This window comes from Heterocephalus glaber, unplaced genomic scaffold, assembly GCF_053883595.1.
Source record: "Heterocephalus glaber isolate CG9 unplaced genomic scaffold, H.glaber_assembly_v1.0 deba00001614, whole genome shotgun sequence".
NCBI classification, from domain to species: Eukaryota; Metazoa; Chordata; class Mammalia; order Rodentia; family Bathyergidae; genus Heterocephalus; species Heterocephalus glaber.
The window spans coordinates 1-27,636 of NW_028258385.1; the positions used below are offsets into that span (position 1 = coordinate 1).

General features: G+C 44.0%; 2 protein-coding genes across 11 annotated transcripts; one reads left to right on the forward strand and one right to left on the reverse strand.

The window, feature by feature from the left end:
* The first annotated feature begins 82 nt into the window (after positions 1-82).
* Positions 83-19,433, forward strand: LOC147822434 (transmembrane and coiled-coil domains protein 1-like). 9 transcript variants are annotated; one of them, XR_015445652.1, is made up of 5 exons: positions 89-1,449; positions 6,887-7,091; positions 17,406-17,579; positions 17,910-18,070; positions 18,782-19,433. XR_015445652.1 is itself a non-coding variant. In XM_087196789.1 (3 exons), exons 1-3 carry the CDS (start codon positions 886-888, stop codon positions 18,803-18,805), a joined length of 651 nt encoding a protein of 216 aa, XP_087052915.1. In that variant the 5' UTR covers positions 88-885; the 3' UTR covers positions 18,806-19,433. The 9 variants fall into 9 exon arrangements, 2 of the variants coding, with proteins under 2 accessions (XP_087052915.1, XP_087052916.1); XR_015445648.1 differs by lacking the exon at positions 6,887-7,091 and having other exon boundaries at positions 83-1,449; XR_015445653.1 differs by lacking the exon at positions 17,406-17,579.
* Positions 19,434-23,830: 4,397 nt separating this feature from the next.
* Positions 23,831-26,271, reverse strand: LOC147822435 (sperm motility kinase 2B-like). 2 transcript variants are annotated; one of them, XM_087196787.1, is made up of 2 exons: positions 24,465-26,271; positions 23,831-24,172 (listed from the first exon to the last, which is right to left on the reverse strand). In XM_087196787.1, exons 1-2 carry the CDS (start codon positions 25,988-25,990, stop codon positions 24,091-24,093), a joined length of 1,608 nt encoding a protein of 535 aa, XP_087052913.1. In that variant the 5' UTR covers positions 25,991-26,271; the 3' UTR covers positions 23,831-24,090. The 2 variants fall into 2 exon arrangements, with proteins under 2 accessions (XP_087052913.1, XP_087052914.1); XM_087196788.1 differs by having other exon boundaries at positions 23,831-24,177; positions 24,465-26,269.
* Positions 26,272-27,636: the final 1,365 nt, after the last annotated feature.

Here is a 27,636-nt window from a genome sequence, read left to right on the forward strand (position 1 = left end):
TTTTTTTTTTTTTTTTGGTACCTGGGACTGAACTCAGGACCTTGTACTTGCGAGGTGAATCTCCTTTTTTGAATGCTGACACTGAGAAAAGGTCTGCTTTCTCTAAAGACTGGTTCTATCTGAACTGTACATTCCTAGGGTGCCAGCAAGGTCATTTGTGCCTCAGAGAATTCAGCTTACAGTTTTTATTTCCATTGTCTTCTCAGAAGAACAAACCTCTAATTACCAATGAGCTTGATAAACATGAGTGCTAACAAGAAATACTTGTGTTCCTTTAAAAATCACCTGCAGTTAGATTGGGATAGCCACTCCTGCTAGTCTTTGAATTTACTCTGTTTAATCATGTGCATTAAAAAATTGTGGTTTTGGATGAGAGGAATTAAATTGCCTCAGCTGGACTTAAACACATAGATGGTCTATTCCCTTTCCTGAGCAATGGCTGTTCTGTCACCTTTTTCTACGGTGTCCACTCCAGGATGGCACCCGAATGTCACACTCTTTATGTATTTGAAATGTGTAGTGATTTTTCTCATTTTAGTATTGCTGTTTTCGTTTCCTGTGTAGTTGTTCTGGGCCTTTTCTTCTACTTTAGAAAATAATCATCCACTGTCTATAGAACTATCTTTCAATCTTCTGATTAAAGATTGCTTAATGATAGTACCTATTTATGGCTAGTGGCATGTTTTTCTTTAACACTGGAGTTTCTGCATGAATTTATAAGTTTCTTTTCTTTTTCTTTTTCTGTTTTGAAACATTAGATAGGCATGAAGCCTCCGTCTCACAGCTGCATGCATAGTCACTGTTGAAAGAAATGCCTACCTAATTTGACAGTCTTGCTGTGTTTACACATTTTTGAGTTTGCAAATAAGCCTGTTAAATCTACTGATGGAGCCTTCAGGCAGTGAACAGTTATATGAGGACCCTGATCCTGGAGGCAGATCCCAAGATGCAGAGGCCAGGAAGCAGACAGAATCAGAACAAAAGTTATCTAAGATGACCCACAATGCTTTGGAGAACATTAATGTGATTGGCCAAGGCTTGAAGCACCTCTTCCAGCACCAGCGCAGGAGGTCGTCAGTGTCTCCACATGATGTTCAGCAGATTCAGGTCGATCCAGAACCTGACATCGATCTGGACAGCCAGAACGCAGGTGCTGAGATTGACGGTGTCCCCACCCACCCTACAGCTCTGAACCGAGTTCTGCAGCAGATCCGAGTACCACCCAAGATGAAGAGAGGGACCAGCTTGCATAGTAGGCGGGGTAAGCCAGAGGCCCCAAAGGGGAGTCCCCAAATCAACAGGAAATCTGGCCAGGAGATGGCAGCTGTGGCCCAGGCAGGCCGGCCCCGGTCTTCCTCCACAACCGACGCTCCCACAAGCTCCACAGTGATGGACATAGCCTGTGCAGCAGCAGCCTGCCTGCCAGGGGAGGAGGCACCCACGGAACGGGTGAGTCCACTGGCTTTTCTGTTTCTGTTGACTCACTGATCTTATGGACTTGTGTGGACTTGTGTTTGTATGTGCACACACAACTCTAAGACAGATGCTTGGCTGATTTTCCAGTGCGTCCCTTGTGTTCTAACCCTTCTCCTTCCGGGCTTTCTAAAGCCCCCTACTGCCACCTTAGCTGTCCACCATATACCAGTCCAGTTTGTGTGTGTGTGTCTTTCTTTTTTTCCAGTACTGGGAATTGACCCCAGGTGTGCTCTTCAGCTGGTCTACAACCATAACCCATTGTTTGAGGCAAGCTCTTTCTAAATTGCCCAGGTTTGGAATCAAACTTACGAACCTCCTGCCTCAGCCTCCCAAGTAGCTGGAATTACAGTTGTGGGTCACTGCATTATGCTTAGATCATTGTTTTTTGTTTTTTGTTTTTTTAAGATATGTATTAGTAACTACTATGTTTTAGCACCATCTAGCTTCAAAGGCTGATTTTACCTACAGTATCATGTTATTTCTCCATTATTGTGTATTGGAAGTTGGTCTAGGTACTTGGGAGATGCAAAAAAGGTACAGGAATATCATGGTTTACTTTCTGTACTTTTAAATGTTAACTCCATTTGTATATCTAATATGGTAGATACAGTCAGCTAATGACATTTAATTTATAAATGTTTAGGGATAGTGATTCATATATAAGATGGTCTTATCAGACCCTTCTGTCAGATTTTTTAGAATGCTTACATTAAAAAATTGATTCTTTAAAGTTCTTCGGGATGTCTTTGAAAACTTTCTGATCTTAAACTCAGTGAACTTACAGTGTAGTTGAACATGTGGCAAACAATATATAAAGCAGTGTCTGTATGATAATGGTATACAGGTATAGACAAGTTGGGAGAGAAAAATCATTTTGGGTTGAAGTGCATGAGAAACTTAATGGAGGAGGATGTGTGCTTGGATTGGAGATAGGAGAGATTGGATAGAAACACACTAAGTAGGAGTAGGAAAAGGGGTTATATCAGGTAGGAGAATAGTAGAAGCATGGTCAGTGGGATAGCAAATTGAGTCGTGTGGCCAAAGAAGCATGCCTGGCAGCAGCTGCCTGAGGTCCTGTTCAAAATGAGAGGGGTATAAACTTTCCTTTTCTTTAATATCATAGCCATTCAGCATATTTCATCAAACTTATCAGCCCCTGTTCATATACAAGGCATTCTGAGAAAGGCTGCATGGATATTTAGATGGTAACATTTAAGAAGGTATTTTAAACTAGCAGGAAGATAAGATATGCACATATAAGAGAGAGTAACTTTTGAACTTTAATAAAGCCATTTATCATGAATTATCTCACTTGATAATTTCAAGGTGCTAATGAAGGTATTGTTGTCACTTTTTTCCCCCACAGACTAGAAAAACAAAATGACTTGCTAAGGGCCATACAATTTGTAAATAAGGGGGTGCAGCTTTTGATGTCTGTAGGACAGTTGTTTTTTTCTATGATGCCATTCTGTCTGTCCAAATATACCACAAAATAGAATGTGATGAGTATCCTAAGTAGTATTAAAACATAATGGATTTTTGTGGGAGGCACACTTAGTTCTGTCCCAGGGACTCTGTGAAAGCTGGCTTTGGAAGGGTGGGCTCTGGGATATTCATGAGGGTAAGAGGCAAAAGGGTATCCTGTAAGTTGCAGGCTTTGGGATAAAGCTAATTAGTTAGTGTTTTCTCTCAAGGTATTTCATGACTTTGGATAAGCCTGGGCCCTTTGGCTCATATGTTGAGAAGGTCCAGAGCTGCCCTTTGAACCTAGGACACCATCACATCTCAGCAGTGTGCTCCAGCCAACACCTAAGGAGACAGCAGTGTTTACACAATACCTCAGCAAAAATAGCACTGTAGAGTCCTTACCACTAGTGATACATCCTCATCTCCTCCTGTACCTGGGTGTGAGTGCCCAAGGAGCCTAACCATGGCCCACACCACTCTTCACTCCTTTATAAATGAGAGCTCACATACCTCCAGCCACGCCAAGGTTTGATCTCCAGCAAAACCAATCCCAGCATTTTCAGAGTGACTAGCTGTCTGTCAGCTGTCTGTACAAGTAATTCAGCTCACCATTTTCAAATTCAGATTCATCTCATAAAACTTTCTGTCATCCTGTATGTATTCCATATTTCCAAACTTGGATGAATACAATAAAAATCCTAAAGAAGCATTAGTTCCTAATAAGATTTCTATGCCTCACTTCCAAGTTTTATTTAGGAGGTTTGAGGTATAACCTGGACATCTGTATTTAGAACCAAGGGCTGAGGTGATTCTGGTGCAGCATTCAGCCATGAGCTTCAGAATCTTTGGATCTGACTTTTTGGAGTCGCCCATCACATCTGAGAGTCATTGCTCCCCTCCCAGCCCCCAGCCACAGGGACCCTAAGGTTGATCCTGTTCTTGGTTTCTAAAGTGCTGTCCTTCTTGGGCTTTCCTCCATCTCATTGCCCTTCAGATTCCTCCTCCAGGCAGTCAGCAGCTGGTGAGGGTAACTAAAGACGCAAAATAGATCACATCACTTCTCTCCATAACAGTGCCACTGGCTCCATGTTGCCTGTTGGGTGATGAAAGTCCCTTAATATGACATGCAAGACCTTTTATGAGTTAGCCTACACTTCTCAGGCTTAACCCATGCCACTCTCTGCCTCATACAGCAGTCGGCACTCCTTTCTCATGCTCTGTATTCTTCCTGCAAAGCTTCTCATATGCACGGTTATTCATTTAACAATTGTGTATTAAGTATCTGACATGTGGTAGGCCCTGGGGTCACCAGAGGAAACAAAACCAGGTATGGCCCTTACCTGTGAAGTTAATCATCATATGGGGATACATGTTAAATAATCATTTGAATAGATAATAAACTTTCAACTGTGACAAGTGCAGCAAGAGCCTATTTTATAGGGAGATCTGATCTATTAAGGAAGTCAGGTAGGCTTTCTGAGGCAGTGACTAGGGTCTACAAGGTAAGCTGAGGTAATTAGGTAATAGGGAGTTGCAGGGACAAAGGCACTGGGATGGGAGAAAATTTGCTAAGAGTGTGAGTGGGTAGAGGAGTTGCTGGTTAAGGCTGGAAATTTGATAAGAACCAATCACGCAGAGGCTTGTGGACAGTATTAAGGAGCTTTTTGGAATTTCAAGAGGAGTAGCATCCTAGATTTTAAACCGTGAACATCATCAGTTTAGTGATTAGAAAAATATTGCTGTGCTTACAGCATGGAGAATGGGTTGGAATGGGTTCAGATTAAGTGAAGGCAGATAATCCAAAAGGCTATCATGACAATGTAGTCCTGTTATCCTGAGAGGTGACAGCAGTCTGGCCCAACGAAGTGATGGTAGAGGTGGAAAGAAGAGTTACCTGAGGGCAGGGATTGTCTTCATATTTGAATTTCCAAGCTCAATACTTCCGTCTTCAGTTTGTCCATTGAGTTAGTAGGATCAGACATAGGGGAGCAAGAAATGATGTCTGTGATTACTGAGTTTGAGAATGTCCATGGGTAAATCTTTGAAATGGAACAAGCTGTCTCTCAGTCATTCAGTAGTAGTCATTAAATAACTTCTGTGTGCGGGGCAGTGTTCTAGGCAGTTAGGGTGCACCAGAGAACAAAGATGTCTGCCCATGTGAACTTGCTCAGCGTTGGAGGGGACAACATGCAGTAGATGTAGATGAATTCTGCACCATGTTGTCTCTGTTCCATGTGTACACCATGGGAAGATTTGGAGCTGGATGACCAAGACCAGGAGAATGTGTGTGTGTGGGGGTAAGTTACATCATGAAAGATGATGAGGGTAGGCCTTATGGGGAAGGTGACAGTGGGGTACAGCCCTTTAGGATGATGGAGTCAGTCAGGCTGTAGGGGGACGAGTGCTCCAGGGAGATGAAGTAGAGGTGCCTGACTTGCTAGTGGAATAGTGGGGGCCAGTGTGTGGAGCCGAGTAGGCCAGGCGGGCAAACACTAGAGACAAGGGTGGGGAGGGGATGGGGAAAGGCCAGGGAGAGCTGTGCGGGCCCTGGAAGGACTTGGTGCTCTGGGTGATGGACACCAGTGAAGGGTTGAAACATGGGATGGATTTGGTCTGGCTTTTATTTTTAAAGGATTGCCCTGGATACTGTGAATAGAATGCAGCAGGTCAAGGGTGGAAGCTTGGAGACCTTTTGGGAGTTTTTTCCAGAATCCAGGCAAGAAAGGGTGATGACCGAAACCAGGGTGTGAATAGAGCAGTTGGGCTGGGGCTGTTGCTCAGTGGTACACTGGGTGCTTAGTCTGTGCAAGGCCCTAGGTTTGAGCCCCAGCACCAGACACTTGTGTGCCCACACATACCAACTAGAGAGATTGAGGCAAAAGAAATAAAAGGCTGAAAAAATTGTCCAGGTCCTGAATAGGATTTCTCCAGAAGTCAAGTGGGATTGATCAGCAATGGACTGAAGGGTCCTCTGAAGAAGAGAATGATGAGCCTTAAGCTGGGAGGGGTGGTGCACGCCTGTAACCCGAGCACTCTGGGAGCCTGAGGTAGGATCATAAGTTGAACCCAGCCTAGACAACCTAGTGACTTACTGAGACCATATCTCAAAATTTAAAAACAGGACTAGGCATGTAGCTCAGTACAAAGGCCCTGGGTTCAATTCCTGGTACCCAGTACCAGTAAAAATGAATGAATGAATGAATGATGAGCCTAGACGTAGATTTTGTCAGCAACATAAAACATCTTAGAAAAAATACTAAACTGTCACCACAGGAGGCCCAGTGAAAGAATTGAAACTTAAAGAGATAGCTTTTGAAAAAAAAAAAAAAGAGAGATAGCTTTGAATATATTTTCAAGACAATGCATTACAGAGGGGCCATGTTTCAAGCAATGGTAAGAGTCACAGTAGTGACAAGAAGTCAAGTATATATTTCATGGTGTAAATTGAGATTAAGAGTAAATGCTTTCAAATTTTTAATGTATTATATAAATGTGCCACAGCATTAGGATAATGTTCATGTTTAAGCTTGTTATCAAAAGAAGAAAAATTGGATTAGAGAGAAAGGAGGCCTGCACATTCAGAGTATGTTCAGTGGATTAGGTTCCTCAGGTGGTGGTGTCTATATTTTGTTTCTCCTTGAGACATGGTTTCCCTAAGCTGCATAAGCTGGCCTCTAACTTGGGATCCTCCTGCCTCAGCTTCTCAAGTAGCTGGGACAATAGTTGTACATCTCTTGTTCGGCCTCGAGAAGATAGGGGCCGAGAGTGGAGGGCCGCAAAGAGACAGAAGTGGGACACAGGGGGTCCTGAAGACCAGCAGGACGTTTATTCTTGGTTCATACATCTCTTCTATAGTACTTACAGCGGTTATTTAAGCTGAATGCATAAACAGCAGGTGTTGTTTAATGTTTTCTTCTCTATGAATGCACTCTAATCTCTACAGAAACGGGCTGAGACACTTCTCAGGATGTTCCCATCCTTGAACTATTCCTTCAAGGGAACCAAGGCAAGACAAACAGGATTGCAGCTATGGGAAGTATGACAGGGGGCGTGATCTCTTCTTGGAGCAGAGTCAGCAGCACAAGCAAACTATCTCGGGAATGACCTCTCATCCCCTTCGGCCACAGCCTGCCGGGCCTGCAAGATTAGTAAGCTTGAATGCGCGACTCTTTACCAAGAGGATCTTCCCTTAACTCCATGTCATGCATCCCTGCACCTGGCTTCCCTCAAGTTTTTCCTTATTGTTTTATATTAAGTCAAACTTTTAAACACTCTCATATGTAGCATCCTAAAGTTAAATTGTGTATCTCACCGTCATACATAAGATTAGAAAATAATTGTTTTAATTTAGCTTGATTAAAATGGAAAAAATTTTAAAATAGGTTTTTGTGTAATCCCTTTTACTTGGGAGACTGAGACAAGAAGATCTTGAGGTTGAGGCCAGGCTAGACAACTTAGTGAAACCCGTGTCTCAAAAAAAAGGCAGGGGAGGGCTGGGGATTTAGCTCAGTGGTTTTACCACCTGCTTCACAAGCACAAGGACCTGAGTTCGATCCCCGGTACCAAAAAAAAAAAAAAGGCAGGGGAGGGGATTGTGTGCTGTATTTGCCATTTACGAGCCGAGTGTTTCAGCAAATCAGGCACTACAGTCTAATCTTTAGGGCCCTGCCAAATTTGTTCTTCCATTCTACGATGCACAGCTGATGGGGATACAGGTGAGAAGGCCAAGCTAGTTAAGCAGGCCAAAAGCTGGCCTACACTGTCTCAGCCTACATCGTCTTCTGTCACACCTTTCATAAAACACAGTGGGATGAACAGTGTTTCTTCCAGTATTTGTTCGTTCATACATTCACTCCACAAACAGTTTGACCTAGGACTATTGCAAGTTGAAGAGGCTGCGGCCTTCTGTAATAACACTGTTTGTGGCTGTGCAGGCCAGCTGGCATGTTTTGCACTGCAGAGTGAAAGCTGCTGGGAAAGGTGGAGGGGCGGCTCAATTGGCTGGGTATAGCCAATTGGCGTGTGGGTGGCATGTCTGGGTGGGTCATGGAGGCATTGCCATGGGGTGTGTCTAGTCCATAGCTCCTTCCTCAGCTCTGCTTCCTAGCTGCTGTGAACTAAGGAGCTTACAGTAGGTAAACGACAGTGACCCAGGTGTGGCTGTGAGGGTAGCATGTGGGCCGGGGGCCTTTGGTTGCCTGTTCATACCTTGGGTGTTAATAGCATGTGCAAGTAAATAACCAGACAGGAGTCTTTGCCCTTACAGAGTTTACCGTGTAGAAGGGGGAGCTATATAAAAACAAGTAAAATGCAGCATATGAGAGTTGTGAAGAAAGGGAAGAACTCTGAGTTGAGTGGTGAGTGGAAGACCACCTGGGCATATGGCATCTGGCAGACCTCATGCATCTGGCACAAGCAGAGGAAGGGCAGCCTGTCATTGTCTAGAAGTTGTGCTTTCTTAGCATTCAGGGGAGGGGGGGAGAGGGCACATGAAGGCCATGGACCTGGCTCTGTGTGTGTGCCAGATGATTGAGGAGCAGTCCTTGGAGCAGTTCTTAACAGGACTGACCCGTGGTGTGTGTGAGTATGCACACATACGTACACTATTGAGACATTTCTGAATGCAGTATATAAGTCTCAACTGTCTTTTCCATTAAATTTCTTTACAACAATGATTTTATCCCATTGATACTATCTCTTAAGTAACCCTAAAGTGTAGGTTAGCACTTCGAGGTGTAAGAGATATGTAAGTCATGTTTCAGCCGTGTTCATAAAGACCACACAGCTCTCGTTGAAGAGGCCCATTACATAAGTGGCCATCTAGGAACCAGTGTGAGGGCTGGGGTGCAGCTCGATGGCGACTTCTTGCTCTTTGACCCCCAGGGCCTCAGAAAACAAAGAAAACAAAAACAATTAGAATCTGAACCTCCTGTCCTTGGAGCTTGATGACAGACACTGTCACCTTTGTTTCTTCTTCTCCTTATTTTTTGGAGGTGGCTTGTTGGCAAGCCCTCCACTGCTGAGCCAAACCCCAGCCATCCCCTCCTCCCTTGATTCTCAGACAGTACCTGGCTACATTGTCCAGGATGGCAGCAAATTTGTGATCCTCCTGCCTCTGTATCTGTAGTAGCTGGGGTTACGGATGTGAGTCACCACACACACCACTCCAGTTTGTTTTTTGTTATTAAAGATCATTGTGACCTTAAGGACATTAAACTCTAGGTTTCATTTCCTTCAGTTTCAAGATGTCATTTTACCAAATAATATTTAATGTTACTTCTAATTTGAAAATACTAAAAATTAAACTTGACTGTTTTTCCCAATTTTTCCATAGCTCAGAAAATTAAAACATCTTTAGAGAGCAGCGGGGTAAATTGATGAGCTGTTCAGAGCTGGGCAGTTTATCCTGTCAGTCCCAGCCCCACCAGTCCGCCTGGAGAGCTGACTTGTGCCCCAGCTGCAGCACAGTCATCCTCTCTCAACCACTAGGACACTGGATGGGGTGCAGCATGTTGTCAGATGGTACTGAAGTGGAGAAGGTGTCCAGAGGGACCAGAGCTGCGGTGGGCCCATGGCAGGTGCTTTGTAGGCAGCAAGTGCCTCATGGGGCATCTCAGGAGTTTGAGGCCAGTCATTGTAGTCCTTTCCATCACAGGACAAGACAATATGCTGATAATCAGGCTTTAAACTTGGAGGTGCAGACAGGAACACCCTATGGTGAGCCTTTGCTGACCACGACCGTGCTGCTCTTAGTGACCCATGTGTCCCACCTGGATCCCCAGGGCCTGACCAGTCTGAGAGCTGATCAGACTTTAAGGGGTTGTAGAGATGAGACTTGGAAAATGGGTGGTTATAGGCAGCTGATTTTTTTACACACGTGTGTCCTATTTATTTCACTTAAGAGTATGGCCTCAATGTGCATCCATTTAGCTCTAAATATCTCTAGTTTCTCGTTCTATATGAGTAGTACTCCATTTTATTAAAAAAAAAAACAACCAGTCTCCAGTTGATGAGCAATTGGGCTCTTTCCAAGTTTTAGCTATTACGAACTGGGGCAGCTGATTTTGAACATTTCAGTTTTGGTGGAGCTGGGGAGCATTCCGGGTAGAAAGGGTAATTCCAGGTGCTGACCACCAGATGGTACCCAAGGTCAAGGACAAGTAGGTGCTAGTGCAGAGTGACTGCTGCCGACAGGACATCGAGTAACTGCAGATAGTGTTTTGAGAAACAACCCCCTGCAGGAGGTCACTAGAATGTGGACTGAGCTGGACACGCGCACTCAACACTTGTGTAAATATGGAAGTGATGGACAGTGGAGGAATAGGCAGGATTTGACAGCATTAAAATTTTTAGAAATCAAAGGTTAAAAAACCCCACAAGCTTTGTTGGGAGAACCAGTAAGAAAATAATGTTCATTTTCTCAGTGAATAGTCAAAAGATTTGTTTTTGTTTTTGCAGTACTGGGGTTTAAACCCAGGAGCCAGTAAGCTATATCACAGTGCTTTTTATATTTTGAGACAGGGTCTTGCCAAGTTGTCCAGGCTGAGCTCCACCTCAGGCTGTCCTCCTGCCTCAGCCTCCAGAGTAGCTGCGATAATGGATGTGTGACTGGCAGAAAAATTGTATTTTTTGATGAAAACCAACAGGGACTGTCTTGTGTATATATTTAGGGTCTGTGGGGTTGCTGACATTGTTGAGGGCATGTCTTACAGGCGGTTAATATGGGACTGGCAGAGTTGTCAGAGGTTGAAAATGAACTATATTTTGGCTTTTTAGTTCTCCCTGGAAGATTCTTTATACAGCAAAACTTTATTACCAAAGCAAGTGACTTCTAGGTTTATTGACTCAAGCTCTGAGAGCCTGAATGTATATGGCCACATCCTTTCTCTAACCCAGTTTCCTTTAGTGTAGTATAAATTGGAGTGTGGTAGTGTTGTGGCAAATCAGAACAGCTCAGTATTACAGCCAAGTGTTAAACAGCTCCGTGTTATAGCTCCAGCAATTTGAAGACTCAAGAATTCCAAGTTACTTGCAGAGCCTTTATTAGCCAGCTGACTCAGTTTATCCCCTCCAAATTCTGAGCCCAGAATTACAGTTTATATAAACTGACTTATATAATTCTAAGGAATTATAGTATTTTACTTTCATTACTATCCACCTGAAAAATGTAGCAGGAGTTGCTTAAAAATAATAACATAAGAAACCAAAGTGATGATAACAGACTGTTATCAGGAGTCAGTTTATATAAAGTTGGAGAAAGGAAGTTGAGAGGAACCTTTTAGGTGAAGTGGGAAAACTTAGGTAGAAACATCAGGTACTAATAGTTACATTATTTGACCGGTACACTTTTGATACATTGAGCCCATGCAGCACACTGGTTACATTTCTGGGACAGAACATCTTGTGGGGGAAAAAAGAAAAAAAACATGGGGAGGGGGCGAGGCAAAGGCCTGTCCTATTGTGTACTGTTGCTTCATCAGGAGCCCTAGAATAGTCTGATTATCCTTAATGTCTTACCTCACCTTTAAATGTGGTTGTTTCACACAGGGAAAAGAAGGTACATAGAAGGTGTTCTTGATCTTGGTAAAATCTGCTACTAAGCAGTTTAACATTAGTTTCATTTCTTTCTTTTTTTTCTTAAGTTCTTTTATTGGTACATTTTAGGTATACAGTATGTTTACATTTATCATTGGGTCTTTGTACCTGTACATGATGTATCTTGGTTCTTATTTTTTCCCCATTCGCTGTGCGCCCTTCACCCCCTCCACCCTTCCCTATTTACATAGACTTCTTTTCCATTTTTTTTTCTTTTCTCATAGTTTTTCCTTTCTCTCCTTTCCTTTCCCCTTCCTCTCCCTTCACCCTTCGTCTTTGGACCTTTTTTCCTATTTCAAATTGTCAGTTATTCATTTTAATCATTTTAACCCTTGTTTACACACTGTTTAACCCTCGTTTCTCACACTAGAGAAACTATTCAGTCTTTACGCGTCTGTGTCCTATTTATTTCACTTAAGAGTATGGCCTCATACAAAAGCCCAATGATAAATGTAAACAAATTGTATACCTAAAATGTACCAACGAAAGAACTAAAAAAAAAGCATGGCCTCGACATGCATCCATTTAGCTATAAATGTCTCTAGTTTTTCATTCTTTATGGCTGAGTAGTACTCCATTTTATAAAAAACCCCACATCTTCTTTATCCAATTTCCATTTGATGGGCACTTGGGCTGCTTCTAAGCTTTAGCTATTACAAACTGTGCCGCTATGAACATGGGTGCACATATATCGCTGTGGTATGATTCTTTTAATTCTTTTGGGAAGATACCCAGCAGGGGAATAGCTGGGTCAAATGAGACCTCTAGTCCTAGTTCTTTAAGGTATCTCCACACTGATTTCCACAGTGGTTGCACCAGTGCACTCCCACCAGCAATGGAGAAGGGTTCCTTTCTCCCCACACCCCCGCCAGCATTTGTTATTGGTTTTCTTTTTTTTTCCCCCATTAACTTTATTGGTACATTTTAGGTATAAAATACAGTTACATTCATCATTGGAATCTTGTACCATTACATGAGTCTCTTGGCTCTTATTTTTTTTCCCCTTCCCTTGCCCTCCCTTCACCCCCTCCACCCTTCCCTATTTGCAAAGACCTTGTTTCCATTTTTTTCCTCTTTTCATATTTTTTCTTTTCCCTTTTTTCCCTTCCCCTACCCCTCCCAACTACCCTGCTCTTTTAGATCTTTTCTTCCTGTTACACAATATCAGTTATACATTTTTAAAATTACAATATTAAGATCTAGGAGACATTACCACAGATTTTACAGAATTTAAAAGGATATAGAAAGCATATTACAAAAATCATTTTTGAAATAAATTTGACAACTTCTAAGAAGTACCGTGGAAGACAAATTAATGAAACTAACTCTGGAGGAAATATAAAGTTTGAATAGCACCTATTAAAGAAAGTATATTCCTAGCTTGAAAACCTACCTATATGACAACAGCAGGCTCATAAACATTTTAACTGATAAATTATATGAAACCATTAAAGCAGAAAAAAGGAACACTTCTCCCCCTCATTTTAGGAACTCAACATTGTGCTAATCCTAAAACTGGATAAAGATAATAGAAGAAAAAAATATGAACATAGATAGAAATTTGTTTAACAAAACAAACTATTAGAAGTCAGATCTGGCAGGATGTAGAAAGTGGTTTTGTTATAGGGATGGCAGCTTTGGTTCAGCATTGGAAGATCCACCCCCAAAAGTAATCATTTTAACAGAGGAAAGGAGAAAGACATATGATCCTGTCACTAGTTGGAGAAAGAGTATTGGACTAAATTCTACAGCTGTTCATGGTAAAAGCTATCAGGAGACTAGGAGTAGAACAGAACCTTCTCAACAGATCAAAGACATGTACTCCATACTTCCAATAAAATCTCCTTCTATGAATGGAGACGATAAAATGCTTTCTCCCTAAAGTGGGGAACAAGGGCATATATGCCTACTCTTCATCTGTCCATTAGACTTTGAAACATAGGTCTAAACCAAAATAGTCTGGCAATAAAATGACACAACTAGGATAGGATTGGCACAGCAGAAGCAAAATCTTTCTATGTAGATGAAATGATCATCTACAGAGAAAATACTAAGAAATCTCTAGGAGCCCCTAGAACTTGTACTTGAATTTAGCAGGATTAGAAAACACAAGGTATATTTAAAAATTCAAGTCTTTGTATACTTGCTATAAATGAAGAACTGGATATTGAAATTTTAAAGTTATGGAGGAGTACAAAGGACCCAGAAAATCCAAAAACAAAAACAAAAACAGTGTTGGAAGACATTTAGCACCCAATTTTAAGACTTCTTCTAAAGCTACAGTAATCAAGGCAGTGTTGGTGTAAGGAAAGACATATAGATCATTTGAATAAAACAGAGAATCTAGAAATAGAACCACACATATATGGTCCACTGAGTTTTGAAAGATTATTTAACATTAGCATTTTATAGAATATAAACTCGATTCAAGAGCCGAGGAAGAGATAGTGATTTCAGCAAATGGTACTAGAACACCTGGTATCTGTATATAAAATGTTAACCTCAACCCTTTTTTTCCATACATGAAAATAACTTGAAGGGATCTATGAACCTAAATAAGAAAGCTTGAAAATATAAAACTTTAAGAAGAAATTATAAGGGAAAATATTTATGAATTCAGGGTAGGCAAGAACTACCTAGGATACAGAAAACATGATGTATAAAAGAAAAAACATTGATGAGAGTCCATCAAAATTTAGAACTTTAAATGACATCATTAAAATGAAACGTAGTCCTTAAACAGACCATATTTACAATGCATATAACCTGTGAGCAGAATATATAAAGAATTCTTAGAGCTCATTAATAGACAACCCAATTAAAAAGTAGACAGATGATAAACAGCCAGTACAGCACAAGGAAAGGTGTGCAACTGTAGAATCAGAAAAATACTAATCAGTACAATAATAAGATTGAATTATACACTCATTAGGGAGATGAAGTTAAAAGTTTTAAAAACCTTGTCATGACTTTTTCTTTTTGTTGGATTCTCCCTCTTTGCGTTTAATTTGTCATGCCCAATGGATTCATTCTGCTGGGTTTCCTGGGGGTGTGATCCTCATTGTCTTTTCCTAGAGTATTGTCTAAAATTTTTGGAGTGCCGGTTTGGTATTCATGAAGTTCCTGAGGTGCTCTTTATCATGAAAGCATCTTATTTCTCCATCCATTTTGAAAGATAGTTTTGCAGGGTACATCAATCTGGGTTGGAGGCTGTTTTCCTTTAGGGCTTGAAATACATCACTCCAAGCTCTTCTTGCCTTTTGCATTGAGAAGTCTGCTGTGATTCTGATGGGCTTTCCTTTGTACGTGATTTGTTTCTTTTCTCTAACTGCTTGTAAAATTTTATTCTTCTGTTGGATTTCTGGAATCCTAATTATTATATGCCTATGTGTAGACTTTTTTTGATTAAGGCTAGCTGGAGTCCTGTATGCCTCACTTATCTGTATGTCAAGTTCTTTTCCTCTCCTTGGGAAGTTTTCTGCCATCACTTCTGTGAAGAGTTTTTTTATGTCATCTGCACTCTCTCCTCTTTCTTCATTGACTCCAATCAGTCTTATGTTATTCTTCTTTGGATCGTCTAGCAGCTGCTGGATTGATTTCTCATGTTCCCTTACAATTTTAAAGCAATTTTTCTTTTCCTCCTCACTAATTGCAATCTTATCTTCTATATGTGAAATTCCATCCTCACATTGGTTCATTCTGCTGCGCAGACTTTCAATGGAGTTTTGAATCTCTTGGAAATCTGTTTGTATCTGTTTTATGGATTCCATTTGTTTCCTATGTTGGGATTCCATCATGTTCCTCAGATCCTCTATTTTTTTAATCTGTGTCCTCTCTAGATTTATTAATCATGTCTTGCACCATGAGCAAAATCTTTGCTGTTATCTGAGTAATTATTTCTGATTTCATTTTTCCCAGATCCTCTTTTGTTGCCAGTTCAGAGAGTCCAGGTGGTTGAGTATCAGAGTGTTCCATCTCGTTTCCCTTTGGGGTTGCTGTAGGTGATCTGGAAGTCTGTTTTTGAGGCTAGTTTATGTGTCTTCTCATTTCCACGGTGGCGGGGGAGGTGTTTCTGGCGCCCACACAGCTCACCTTCTGTGCCCTAGGAGCTTGGGATGGCAGCAGGGGAGCTTCCTTCCAGGTGCTGGGACTGGCTGAGATTCACTGCCCTAGGAGCCTGGGATGGAGGCGGGGAGCTTCCTTCCAGGTGCTGGGACCCACTGAGCTTCTCTGCCCTAGGAGCCTGGGATAGAGGCAGGGAGCTTCCTTCCGGGTGCTGGGACCGGCTGAGCTTCACTGTCCTAGGAGCCTGGGATGGAGGTGGGGAGCTTCCTTCTGGGTGCTAGGACCAGCTCACCTTCTTGGCCCTAGGAGCCTGGGATGGAGGTGGGGAGCTTCCTTCCGGGTGCTGGGACTGGCTCACCTTCTTGGCCCTAGGAGCCTGGGATGGCAGTGGGGAGCTTCCTTCCAGGTGCTGGGACCAGCTCACCTTCTTGACTCTAGGAGCCTAGCATGGTAGCAGGGGAGCTTCCTTCTGGGTGCTGGTACCGGCTGAGCTTCACTGCCCCAAGTGAGATATATTCTTAAGAATGTGTTCATACACAAACTAAGGCACCCTAAGGTGTCTATTATTTTAAAAACCTGATTTGGACCTTAGTATGATCTGTATTTACATTTTTTTCTTATTATTACACCCAAGTCAAAGACTACTTAGATGAGACTAAGAATAACAAAAATTAAATCTTTAGGGACAAAGCTGAAAATTAAAGGTATTGGAAGTTACTGATACTGTGTAAGACCAACTAAGAATAGGACTTTATTCTATTGCATAACTGTTAATTACTATAGTTTGGTCCAGTGCAATAAACACACTGACTCTTGTTTCCAACCATGTTTTAAATTGGCAAAAAAAAGGCTGGGAATTTAGTTCAGTGGTTTCGCTGCCTGCCTTGCAAGCGCAAGGACCTGAATTCGATCCCCGGAACCATAAATAAATAAATAAATAAACAAACAGACAGACAGACAGACAAAAAAGTTCAACATCCTTTTAGAATCTCATTTTGTCAATAAGGAGTCAAACAACCACAGGCCAAAATCTTTAGTTATCTTATAAAATGAATGTAATTTGACCTATGCAATAAATTTTCATCAAAAGAAAGGTATTGAAGTCAAGTAAATTTCAGAAATGCTGCCTGCATACTCTACCCTTGTAAAGATTCACAATACACAGCAGGATTTTCACAACTCATACTCCCAGCATACTTTTAGCTCCAATTAGTTAACCCAAATTCAACCACCAGCCACTTACTATTTAGAGGACCCAGTAAAAGACTTTCCTAAAATACTTACCCATGCATATAAGCATGTCAGGTTCCTTGGAGCATAGTACTTACTCTTCATCATTGTTATCATCATCATCATCATCATCTACATCAGCAGCTAATTTTAGTTTTTTCTGCGGAAACTTATGTAATATGCTTTCTATATCCTTTTAAATTCTGTAAAATGTGTGGCAATGCCCTCTAAATTTTGATATTGTAATTTAAAAAACATATAATTGATATTGTGTACTAGGAAGAAAAGTTCTAAAGGAGTAGGGTGGTAAGTAGGAGGGTAGGGGAAAGGAAAGAAGGAAAAAGAAAAAATATGAGAAAAGAAAAAAAAAGGAAACAAAGTCTTTGCAAATAGGGAAGGGTGGAGGGGGTGAAGGGAGGGCAGGGGAAGGGGAATAAAATAAGAACCAAGATACATCATGTAAGATCCCAATGATGAATGTAACTGTATTTTATACCTAAAATGTACCAATAAACTTAATGGAAAAAAAAAGAATCCCCAACTTTGCACTAATAGCCAGCCTCCCTGTGCAGCTCTTCAAGGAGAACACAGCACATGGTTGGATCATGCCTGCCATCAGGCCTTCCTGGTCATCGAGGAAGAGTTGCTTGCTGCTCCTGCTCTGGGTCTCCAAGAAATTGGAAAGCCCTTGATCTATTTCCACAAAAGACAAGGAGTAAAACCCAGAGTATTAACCCAAACTGTAGGTAATGTGAGAAGACCATTGTCTACTTACCCTGTGGATCAATGATGCAGGGATGCCCATGTGCCCGAGTGCCCGAGGGTGGTAATACTTTGTGAGTTGCTATAACAGGCAGAGAAGTTTATCTTAGGCCAGTCCACCCTGTCCACAGTCTTCACTGTGTATCCTTCCCTCTTATTGAAGCAAATGGAGGAGCATTATCTCATCTCTGGGAGACTATGCAGTATTATCTGGTATTGCCAGACAATTCTGATGTCTAGTGTAGCAGTGTAGCCTTAAACACAGCCACTTTGCTTCTCATCATGCTAAAGAACCTGTCTGTGGTCATGTGCAGTGACTGAACAAGTTTATTCCACCTGTGCTGGTCTAACAGACCTGGAGATGCTCACAGACAGGAGCAGTTTTATGGCCCAAGGACAGCGGAGACTGTTCTTCATGGGAACTCAGAAAGACAATGGAAGCAGAGGCCTCCCGCCAGGTACCTCAGCACAGAAGGTGAGAGCTCTTAATGCTGACGAGGGCCCTCCATGTTGGTAAAGACAAAAGAGTGGCTACTCACTACATCCAAATATTCTTTTAGAGTGGCCCATGCCCATGGAAAGAGAGGATCCCTGTATGGAGTGGTTAGTTGGGTTCCTTCTGGCTTTCATGGCCTCTTGCTTCTGCTTCAGAGTTCATACAGATGCTTTCACGTTCAGACTTACAATGCCTCCTTCTTAGGATGATACTCACATGCTTCAACCATTGTCCAGGACTTAGTTCTGCCCCTTCCCATGTCCTATTTGTCCAACAACAAGAATGACCTCTCAGTTCCAGATCACTAGTCCTAGGTCTCTGGCCAGAAAGGCATAGGCATGTCTAAATCAGGGCCAAACGGTTTCAGTCAACCCAGGTCTATGCCCAAGTTCAGCAAGAAGTGGCCTGATTAGTTATAGTAGGGGGCATTGGACCTGCAGGAAACCTTAACAAACCTCCAATCCCATTTTTGTGGGTTTTTTTTTTTTTTTTTCAGGTACCAGGAATCTAACTCAGGACCTTGTGCTTGCCAGGCAGGCGCGGCGCCACTGAGCTACATCCCTGGCCCCAACCTCATTTTTTAGTTGCTTGCTTTTAGTTTGCTTTAATAATCGCCACTTTAATATATTTGGCTGGTATATTATCAGTGACCCATTAGCTTTGCTAACAGTGGCCTGGGTTATTTTGCAGGAGCTCGAAGGTGACTCTTACTGAAACCCAACTCTACACATGGGCCTGTGCAGGTGTTTGATGGGTGAGCTTTCAACGTCAGAGGACCCAAATCTCCGCCCTGAAGTCACATCGATGCTACCACTTCCTGAATGCTTCCCAAGAAGAATTATGAAAATTGATTATTTATACAAAAACTACCAAGCACTTCACCTCCAATCACCTCTCCCCAGGCTTCAATCACCCCACTTCCCATCAGTACCCATCGATGTTACCTGCAGTCTCCTGTCACCTCACATGTGACCAGCTCATAAGGAAACTGTCACTCTTTGGCAAAATTATTGTTTTAGTGACAGGCAGACTGCACAGCAGGCAAAACGGGCATGGGTCCATAATGTTGGCTTCTGTAAATATGGGGCAGTCACTGTTTTCATGACATAAAAGGGAGGTCATGGGTGGAGGACACAGGGCTGTGGCTTGGGAGGCTGAGTGTCCAACCTGGCCTCATGCAAATCAATGTCCTGTGGAAGGGCAACTCAGCGAGAAAATGAGGGCACTCAGCCAGGTTTCCTCCCTCCCTAAGAGCCTCAATTTAAAATGCCCAAACTCTGAAAGTGAATTCAGTCCCTTTGAAGAGTTACCCTCAAATAAAATATTAACTTGTAAGTAAAAATGACTCATTTCTTCGCAGTGTAATACTCTGATGAAATACTCACTTTAATCTTAATTTGCCCAATAAATTTAATGGTTCTGAGGGTTAACTTGATAGAGTATGAAGGTGAAGAATGAATGTAACTCTAGCTGGCAAAAGAAACCTCACCTGTCCATATTCAAAAGCAGAAACAAATATTTTATAAATTACACTGAAAATAAGGCAGAAACTTCTTACTATCATTTGTTTTATATGTTTTAGCCCTATGTTGGGTGAGGATAATGTGTCAATTCATGTGTATATGTTATCAAATTATTGTACCTCTAAAGAAAATTCATTTTTATTATAAATGTTATATTATCTGTATGAAATCACATGTAGAAAATGAAAGAGGAGGAAGAGGAAAACACATTTATGTTTCTACTCAGAACAAACTGACGTCTTATACTGCCAGATCTTCTACACACCGATCTTTGGCACAGGTTTTGATTTGTAAATGGATGAACTCAGGGCCCAAGCCAGGTGTGGGGCTTGCTCCTGCAGTTCCAGCACTCTGGGAGGCTGAGGCAGGAGGATCCTGAGTTCAAACCCAGCCTGGGCAACTTAGCTGGGACCTGTCTAAAAATTTTACAAATGGAGGCCCTGGGGGTGTGGGGCATGGTCCAACCTTAATCCTTCCAGGGTGCCTGGAGGGGAGATTTCGTCCCCAGGGACGGGATGGTGCATTTTGTGCATCCTGTGTCGTGTCTCCCGTGTCCTGTGTCCCCAGTAGCAGGGTCCTTCTGCTCAGGAGTGGAATCTGGGACCCGTAGGGTCACAGGAGAACAGGGGCTGGGGACTCATCGAAGGAGAGATGTCAAGGGGAGCCAAGGTCTCCACAGAACGGTGGCACCGAGGAAGGCTCAGCTTCCAGAGACCAAGGCAAGAGGATCGCCCCAGCCAGGGACAAAAGCCAGGCCCCAGCCAGCGAGTCTGCGACCTGAACTGGTCCCCGAACTCTTGCGCCAAGCAAAGCAGCCTGGGTGAGGCAGGAAGGTCAGGCGCCGCCCAGGAGACAAGCGAGTGTGGATAAACCTACGGTCGAGTGGGTCCGGGGACACTGGGCCATAGGTGCGACCAGGCACTTGCTCCCTGCCCACGTGGAAGCACTAGTGGATGGTGGGGGACAGACACTGAGCACCCCGAGTGCCACCTGTGTAGCAGAACTTAGATACTTAGTATTGTAAGGGGGCTTGGCCTTTTCCACGGTCACAGGCTAAGGTTTGTCTGCAAGGCAGGCTGGGTGGCTAGTCACAGGACTCCCTCCCACTTGCAGTGGGGTCTGTGCAGAGTTGTGTTTTAATAATTAAGTTGAAAAAACAACCAGCTTATTATAATAATTACTAAAAGCGAACTTTAAAATGTTTGAATATAGAAAATTACAAGATTGAACAAAATGGATTGTAAATCATATATAGCTGGATGGATATTGGGCTGAAATGTTTCCTCATTTGATTTTCTGGCCCAATAACAGGCAAAAGCTTGCTCCTTCTTCAGAAAAACCCTCAGAGTCACAGCAGCTCATGTGCTGGGTGTTCCAGGGCTCAGGCATAGCGCAGTACACACACAACATCCGTGTCCACATTTTCTGTCCTTAAACACACAGGCAGCATGGGAAGTGTGCAGAAACATGATAATGGAAAATAAAAGACAGCCAGGGGGGAGTTGCTGTGAGGAGCACACTTGGATGGCCAGGGAGAGTCCCCTGCACTTGGTAAAAGGGAAGGACCAGTCACACGGCTCAGTGACAATGAAGGGGACACATGCTGGCCCTTCAGAGAAGTCTTTCCTCCAAGGGACCTGTCTTGTGCTTGTGTCACACAGGGGTGCAGAGAACACTGAAGAATGGCCATGGGAGAGCATTTCCAGGGCCACCCCAACGTACCTGGCAGGGTTTGACAAATTATCAGCATGCATACAGCAGCAAAGATCACATTAATTGTGCAAGAGCATGCCAAATGAAAGTTTCATCTTTCAGTATAAAGCTGTTTGTATCATTGAAAGCTCTGTTATTGTGGTTTTTTCTTTTAAGACAAGAGTTGTTAATGTGTGAGTTCTTTCTAAACTAAAACCTCAGTATTCAGGTTTAATTGCAGTGTTGGCACTTTGCAATTAATAAGTGGGTTTTGGGTTGCAGTTTGGACACTCAGTCTCTAAAAGGTTCACCATCACTGTCCTATAGCAACTACTAAAAAAAATAATAAAAGAAATAGTGAAGAAATCATTAAAGGGAATGAAATGGTACACTAGGAAATATTCACTTAAGGCAAAGGAATTAAAGAAGGAACAGGAACAAAAGAGATATGCAGAAAACAAAAAAGCATAATAGAACTAAATGTCAACAATAATATTAAATGTAAAAGGATCAAAAAATCTAACCAAAAGACATAGATTGTTTCACTAGGGAAAAAGAAAAGTTTAACCTTATGGTGTCTACATGAGACAAATTTTAGATTCAATGATACAAAACAAGTTGAAAGAAAAAGAATGACAAAGGATATATCATACAAAAAACACCCATTAGAATGCCAGAGTGGCTATAGTAGGTAACATCAGACAAAACTTTAACAATACATTTTAGTAGAGATAGACTGAGCCGTCTTACAATAAAAACAGGATTAGTGTACTAGGAAGATAAACTAAGCATAAATATGCATGTGTATAATAAGAGAGTTCTACCATACACATAACTGGAGGGATAAATGGACAACTTAATAGCAAAACTTGGAGAATTTGATAATTTTGATATTTGAAAAGTAGACAGGACAATTAAGCAGAAGATCAGCAGGGAAACATGTGACTTGAATTCAACACCATAAACTACACAGACCTAACCAGCACCTACAGAACAATTCAACCACTACAGAACACATATTCTTCTCACCTGCACCTGGCAGATCCTCCAGGACCGACCTGTAGGAACCATGTGTGAGACCATAGAAACATAAAAATATTGATAAGCGTGGAAATAGACATTCTGATTGGTAGGAATATGGGAATCTGTAATGTTTCATTTTGCTTTGCTTTAATTGCTAATTTTCCTATAATAAGCAAAGTAAGAAAATGACAACTGATGATTAGTAATGGAGAAGCATGAACCCAGAGAGAGGGAAAATTGCTTCCTCTCATGTGGACTATTGAATATTTGCCACACAGCCTGCGACTGTGGCCATACAGGTAGTGTCTTGGGGCACGGGTGGCCCTGAAATATAGGCAAATCTGGCCAAGGCCAAGCCAGGACTTCCGCTTAGCCAACCTCAAGCACACTTCCCTGTTGGATGCATCCAGGATCCCCTGTGACCCCACCTCGCTGAGGATATTTCAGGCCAAGACTACGAAATTAGCACAGAGCCATCTGTACTGGTCAGGACAAGTTTTTTCTATCTTGGTCCCTGTCCTTTTGCCTTGAGCCAAGTCAAAGACAGACAGGGAAGCCAGAGGATGCCTCTATGCATATAGAGGATATATGTACCTTCAGCATGTATTGACCCAGGTGCGATGTTCGTGGCACACACCTTTTCTCAGGCTCACCACGAGCCTGGTCTAGAGTTTGAAGAAAAGAAAAAGGAAACAGTAAACTGCAAAATCTCAATTTCTGGCTTCCCAAATTTTTGATTCCCAGACATATGGGCCCAATGGGGAATTCCAGGACCATGGTATGGACCTAAACCCAAGCCAGTCTGAAAATCAGGGTTGGAATGATGCGATTCAGGACCTAAGCATGGCCCTACACCAAGGGTATGAGATGGATCTGCATGTCGTGTAATTAGAAATCAACATGAATACAGTGCTCTTCATTTACACAAAACAGCTCTGTCTCTCAGCCCTGGGAGCAGCTCTCCTGCCATGGCCCCTCTCCCCCTGAAAATGTACGCCTGCCCCAGATCCATCTCCAGCCCCTCTGTGGTCCGGAGCACTTCCCCGCTGCTGAGCCAGCCACTGTCTGCGGTCGTGCTGGACAGACCAGAGACACCGACAGATGAGGGCCTCTGCAGCTTTGCAGTCCCTCATGCCCTGACCTCACTTGTCCCTAGCTGCAGCTTCCAAACCAGCATCACTTCCAGGGGCACGGACACAGCAGCCAAGTTCCCCGGAACTGGGGCTGCTGCAGTTAGGGTTGCTGGCTCTGGGGCTGGGATTGGCACTGTGTTTGGGAGCCTCACATCAGTTAGGCCAGGAACCCTTCTCTGAAGCAGGAGCTCTTCTCCTACGCCATTCTGGCTTTTGCCCTCTCAGAGGCCGTGGGGCTCTTCTGCCTGATGGTGGCCTTTCTCATCCCTTCTCCCCTTCACCTAGTTCTTTCTCCCGTGTCTCATCTGCCCATGTGTTTCCCTCCCATACACTTCCCCAGGCTGCCTGGAAGCGTGACCAGCTCAGGGTTTGACAGAGGGAAGACAAATAAACACTGTATTAATAAAGTGAAAAAAATAAAACATAAAACAAAACATAGGAGGAAGGGGTTAGTGTTGGGGGCAGGGGGCACCAAGGGGAGAGATGGCGGTGGGCGGGGCCCGGGACAGGGTGAGGAGCACAGGACTGAGGTGGAGCTGACTCGAGCTGAGTGTGGCAGGGGGTGCTGGCTGGAAGGGGCTGGTTATGGAGGGGCCAGCGGCCAGGGCTCCACTCCGAAGGAAGGGGTTCAAGGCCTTGGCTGCTGGCAGTGCGGGTGTGGCCGGCTCACCAGGGAGTCCAGGTCCACGAGGGCGTCACTTCTCAAGGATCTGTACTAAAAATGCAAGGAGATGTGTGAAATGGACACATACCAGACATGTGGAAACATCAGATGCTATTGTTGGCTGCGGTCACCCCCACCCTCCTCTGCAGTAGACCCCACAGCAAGTCCTCCTGTCCATCTGAGACTCTTCTCTATGACCATGACCCCTCCATCCCTCTGCCTTCCTCTCCTCCCTGACAATTGAAAAGACATCATCAGGACACAGCCCACTCACAGGAAGCTCTTGAACCTCCCTCCCTCCTTGAGGGTTGTCTGGGTCTCTGCTGGGTACTACTTACATTGGGGCCACCTTGTGTTGGTGGCGCCCTGAGGGTGGCAGGCAGCAGCAGCACAGGGCTGTCAGGCAGCCTCTGATGCTCCTCTTCAGAGCCTTCCAGCATCGCCTCCCTCTGCTGCTAGGGGTGGAGGTGGGGCTGGAGCTAGAGCAGGAAGCCCCAGGGCCAGGCTGGCAGAACACCCTGGGAGCGGCAGGGATAGGCTGGCAGGACATGCTGGGAGTTGGCGTCCTGGGGATGGGAATGGGTGACTGGGGGTCTCCGCCGCCCTGACTTCCTGTGGGCTCCACCCCAGGAACTAAGAGGCCCGTGCAGGTGACAGGGGCGCTGGCACTCCTCCGGGGGATGTGAGATGAGGGTGCAGGAGCTGTTGAAGGTGATGCTGTTTCCTGTTCAGGGGCATCCTCATCCTCAGGTGCCCGCACAGGGTTCACACCAATCCTTAAGTGTGGGCCCTGGAGTGCCAGGCTCTGCAACAGCAGGAATGTGGCCATCTCGTGGTTGCACGCCTTTCTCCTCACTGAGTCAAGGACCTTCTGCTGGTTAAATCCCATGCCATCCATAACATTGAGGATTGCCATTTTGTCGGCCATAGGGAGCAGCTCAGGAGGACTGGGGGGTGGGACACCTTGGAGCCACTGGTGCTGCAGCACCTCCTGCACTGTTGGCCGCATCCTGGGGTTGGAGTCCAGGAGGTTCCGGATGAGATCTTGGGCATCCAGGGAGATGGACTGGGGGCAAGAGCACCTCCCAGATAGCATAGTTTGGACCATCTCTGTTTTATCCCCATTAAAGGGGAGCTTCCCCGTGAGCATTTCATATAAGATGATTCCAAGGGCCCAAACATCCAGGGGAGGGCCTTCATACCTCCCATGCATGAGCTGCTCTGGGGCAGAGTATTTCAGAGTGCCAACAACCCCGGCCACCTTCTGCCCAGGGAGGAACCGGAATCCCATCCCAAAGTCACAGATTTTGGCGTGACCTTGGGGGTTGATCAAAACATTTTGGGGTTTGAGGTCCCCGTGTACAATTCCCTGGGTATGACAATAATTCACAGCTCCCGCAATATCTTGAAATATCCCTCGGGCCTCCTCCTCCGGCAGCCTGTGGTTTTCAGTCCTGCGGATCCGTTGCCACAGGTTTCCCTCCGTCACATACTCTAGGACCAGGTATACTTTGTCCTTGCTTTCGATGACCTCCAGCAGCTGTACGATGTTAGGGTGTTGAAGGTCCTTCAGGATCTCCACCTCTGATATAATGCAGGCTGCTGGCACCTTTGCCTTCGCTAACTCCTTCACAGCGACCTGCATCCCTGTGCCATAGTGTTCAGCCAGGAGGATCCTACCAAAGCCGCCTTCGGCAAAGAGGCACAGCACCTCATAGTTTTTCTGGAGCCAGTGACTGCAGGACTTGGTGGTCGAGCCCAGCACCTCATAGATTTCCTGGAGGCTGTGACTGCTTGACCTGTCGCTGTAGTCCTCCCAAGATGTTCCCTCATGCCACTCAGCACCCACCCTGTATATCTCCATGGAAACAGAATCTCCACTCTCCACACCACCAACCCGATCACCAAATCACCACCAACACTCGCCGTCCGACTCCTACGTCACCCACAAGCGATCCACCTGAGCCTCGGCCTTATATAGCTAACAACTGTGACCTCACACTGGGTTCTGTGAGGTAGCGGAACCAATGGGCCCAGGCAGATCTGGCCACACCCCCTAGGGCCACCTCACTCTTGCCCACAAGGACCCTTTGTTTGTCATAAAAAAGGTTACACAGTCCTTGCTTGTGTGGGTTATGGAGATTTTAAGTTTTTAAGTTTTTTTTAAGTAAGTTTTTAAAAATGAAAATCTGGAGGCTGCTCCAAAATCCTTTTCCTTTCTGCTCTGAAAATCTGTGATACCTTTTGTTTTTAGAGATCTCATGATGTCTACGCTCAACATATCCAATTCCTTTTTCTTTAAATTCTTACTGGTCTCAGAGTGATGCTACAATTTCATTGCCATTAGAATAATGTAGTGTTCTGTTTCTGAAACCTGTCGAGGCACATTAACGCCTATGAAGCTGGCAGGAAGATACCTATCATAATCACTTCCCCCAAAGACAATTGATAGAGAAGTGCTATGCATTTAGACAGGCCCTTGCCTTGCCTCCTCCCCTCCTCCCCTCCTCCCCCACAGAATGTTTTGTTTTGGAAACTTCAGTTTGTGATGCGGGGCTCCTGCCCAGTGCAGCAAAATGGTTTGTGACTGAACTGTGCAACCTTTCATGGATGTTCTGTTAAGCTCCGTCCCCTCACAAGACGGTTCTGTTAAGCTCCACCCCCTCTCAGGAATGGTCTGTAACTTGGTCCCTCTGCTTCAGGAATGTTCTGTAACTCCACCCCTGATTCAGTGATCATGCTCACATACCCTGTGGGTCCCTATCTAAGGAGGCTTTCATTTCTGGTTGAGCGCCCAGACTCCTCTGAGCCCGCCAGGGTTCGCTGGTGTGGTAAATGGTTTTTTCCTACCTCTTCAACTAGCCATTGGATTCCCGAGTCTTCAAATCATGAGAGTGATGTTCCAGAACTGCCACACTGAGCTGTAAAGTTCAGCTGTGCCTCAGAGCTGTGGCACTTGGCTGCAATGCTGAGCTGTAAAACTCAGCCATGCCTCTGAGCTGTGGCACTTAGCTGAGACACTAAGCTGGAACACTTGGCTGTAGCACTGAGCTGCTCTGCTCTGCTGCAATAGTTTTGCAGGATGTCTCAGTCTGCGTTGGAAGTTGTGGTCTTTTATGGCTTGAAACACTTCACTTCATACTCTCCTGGCCTTTCAGGTTTGTGTTGAGAAGTCTGCTGTGATTCTAATGGTTTATGTTTATAAGTGATTCACTGCTTTTCTGTAAGAGCTTTTAAGATTCTGTTCTTATCTTGGATTTTCGGGATATTGACTATGATGTGTGGTGGAGAAGTTCTTTTCTGACTGTGGCTACTTGGTTTTCATATGCCTCACTTATCTGTAGGTTAAGTTCTTTCCCCACATTCTGAAAGTTTTCTGCTCTTTTTTCCATAAACAGTTTTATGCCATTTGCACTGTCTTGCGATTTTTCACTAATTCCAATTCGTCTTGTCTGCACTGTCCAGCAGCTGTTGGATCTGCTGTCCATGTTCAGCTGTTATAAGGTATCT

Excerpts from the sequence above, each read along its gene's own strand:
- LOC147822434 (XM_087196789.1), top strand. The coding sequence starts at position 886 with ATGGAGCCTTCAGGCAGTGAACAGTTATATGAGGACCCTGATCCTGGA. Across the intron at positions 1,450-6,886 it reads AGGAGGCACCCACGGAACGG|AAACGGGCTGAGACACTTCT; the intron begins GTGAGTCCACTG and ends TAATCTCTACAG. Across the intron at positions 6,950-18,781 it reads ATTCCTTCAAGGGAACCAAG|GAGCTCGAAGGTGACTCTTA; the intron begins GCAAGACAAACA and ends GTTATTTTGCAG.
- LOC147822435 (XM_087196787.1), bottom strand. The coding sequence starts at position 25,990 with ATGGAGATATACAGGGTGGGTGCTGAGTGGCATGAGGGAACATCTTGG. Across the intron at positions 24,173-24,464 it reads CAACACAAGGTGGCCCCAAT|ATCCTTGAGAAGTGACGCCC; the intron begins GTAAGTAGTACC and ends TTTTTAGTACAG.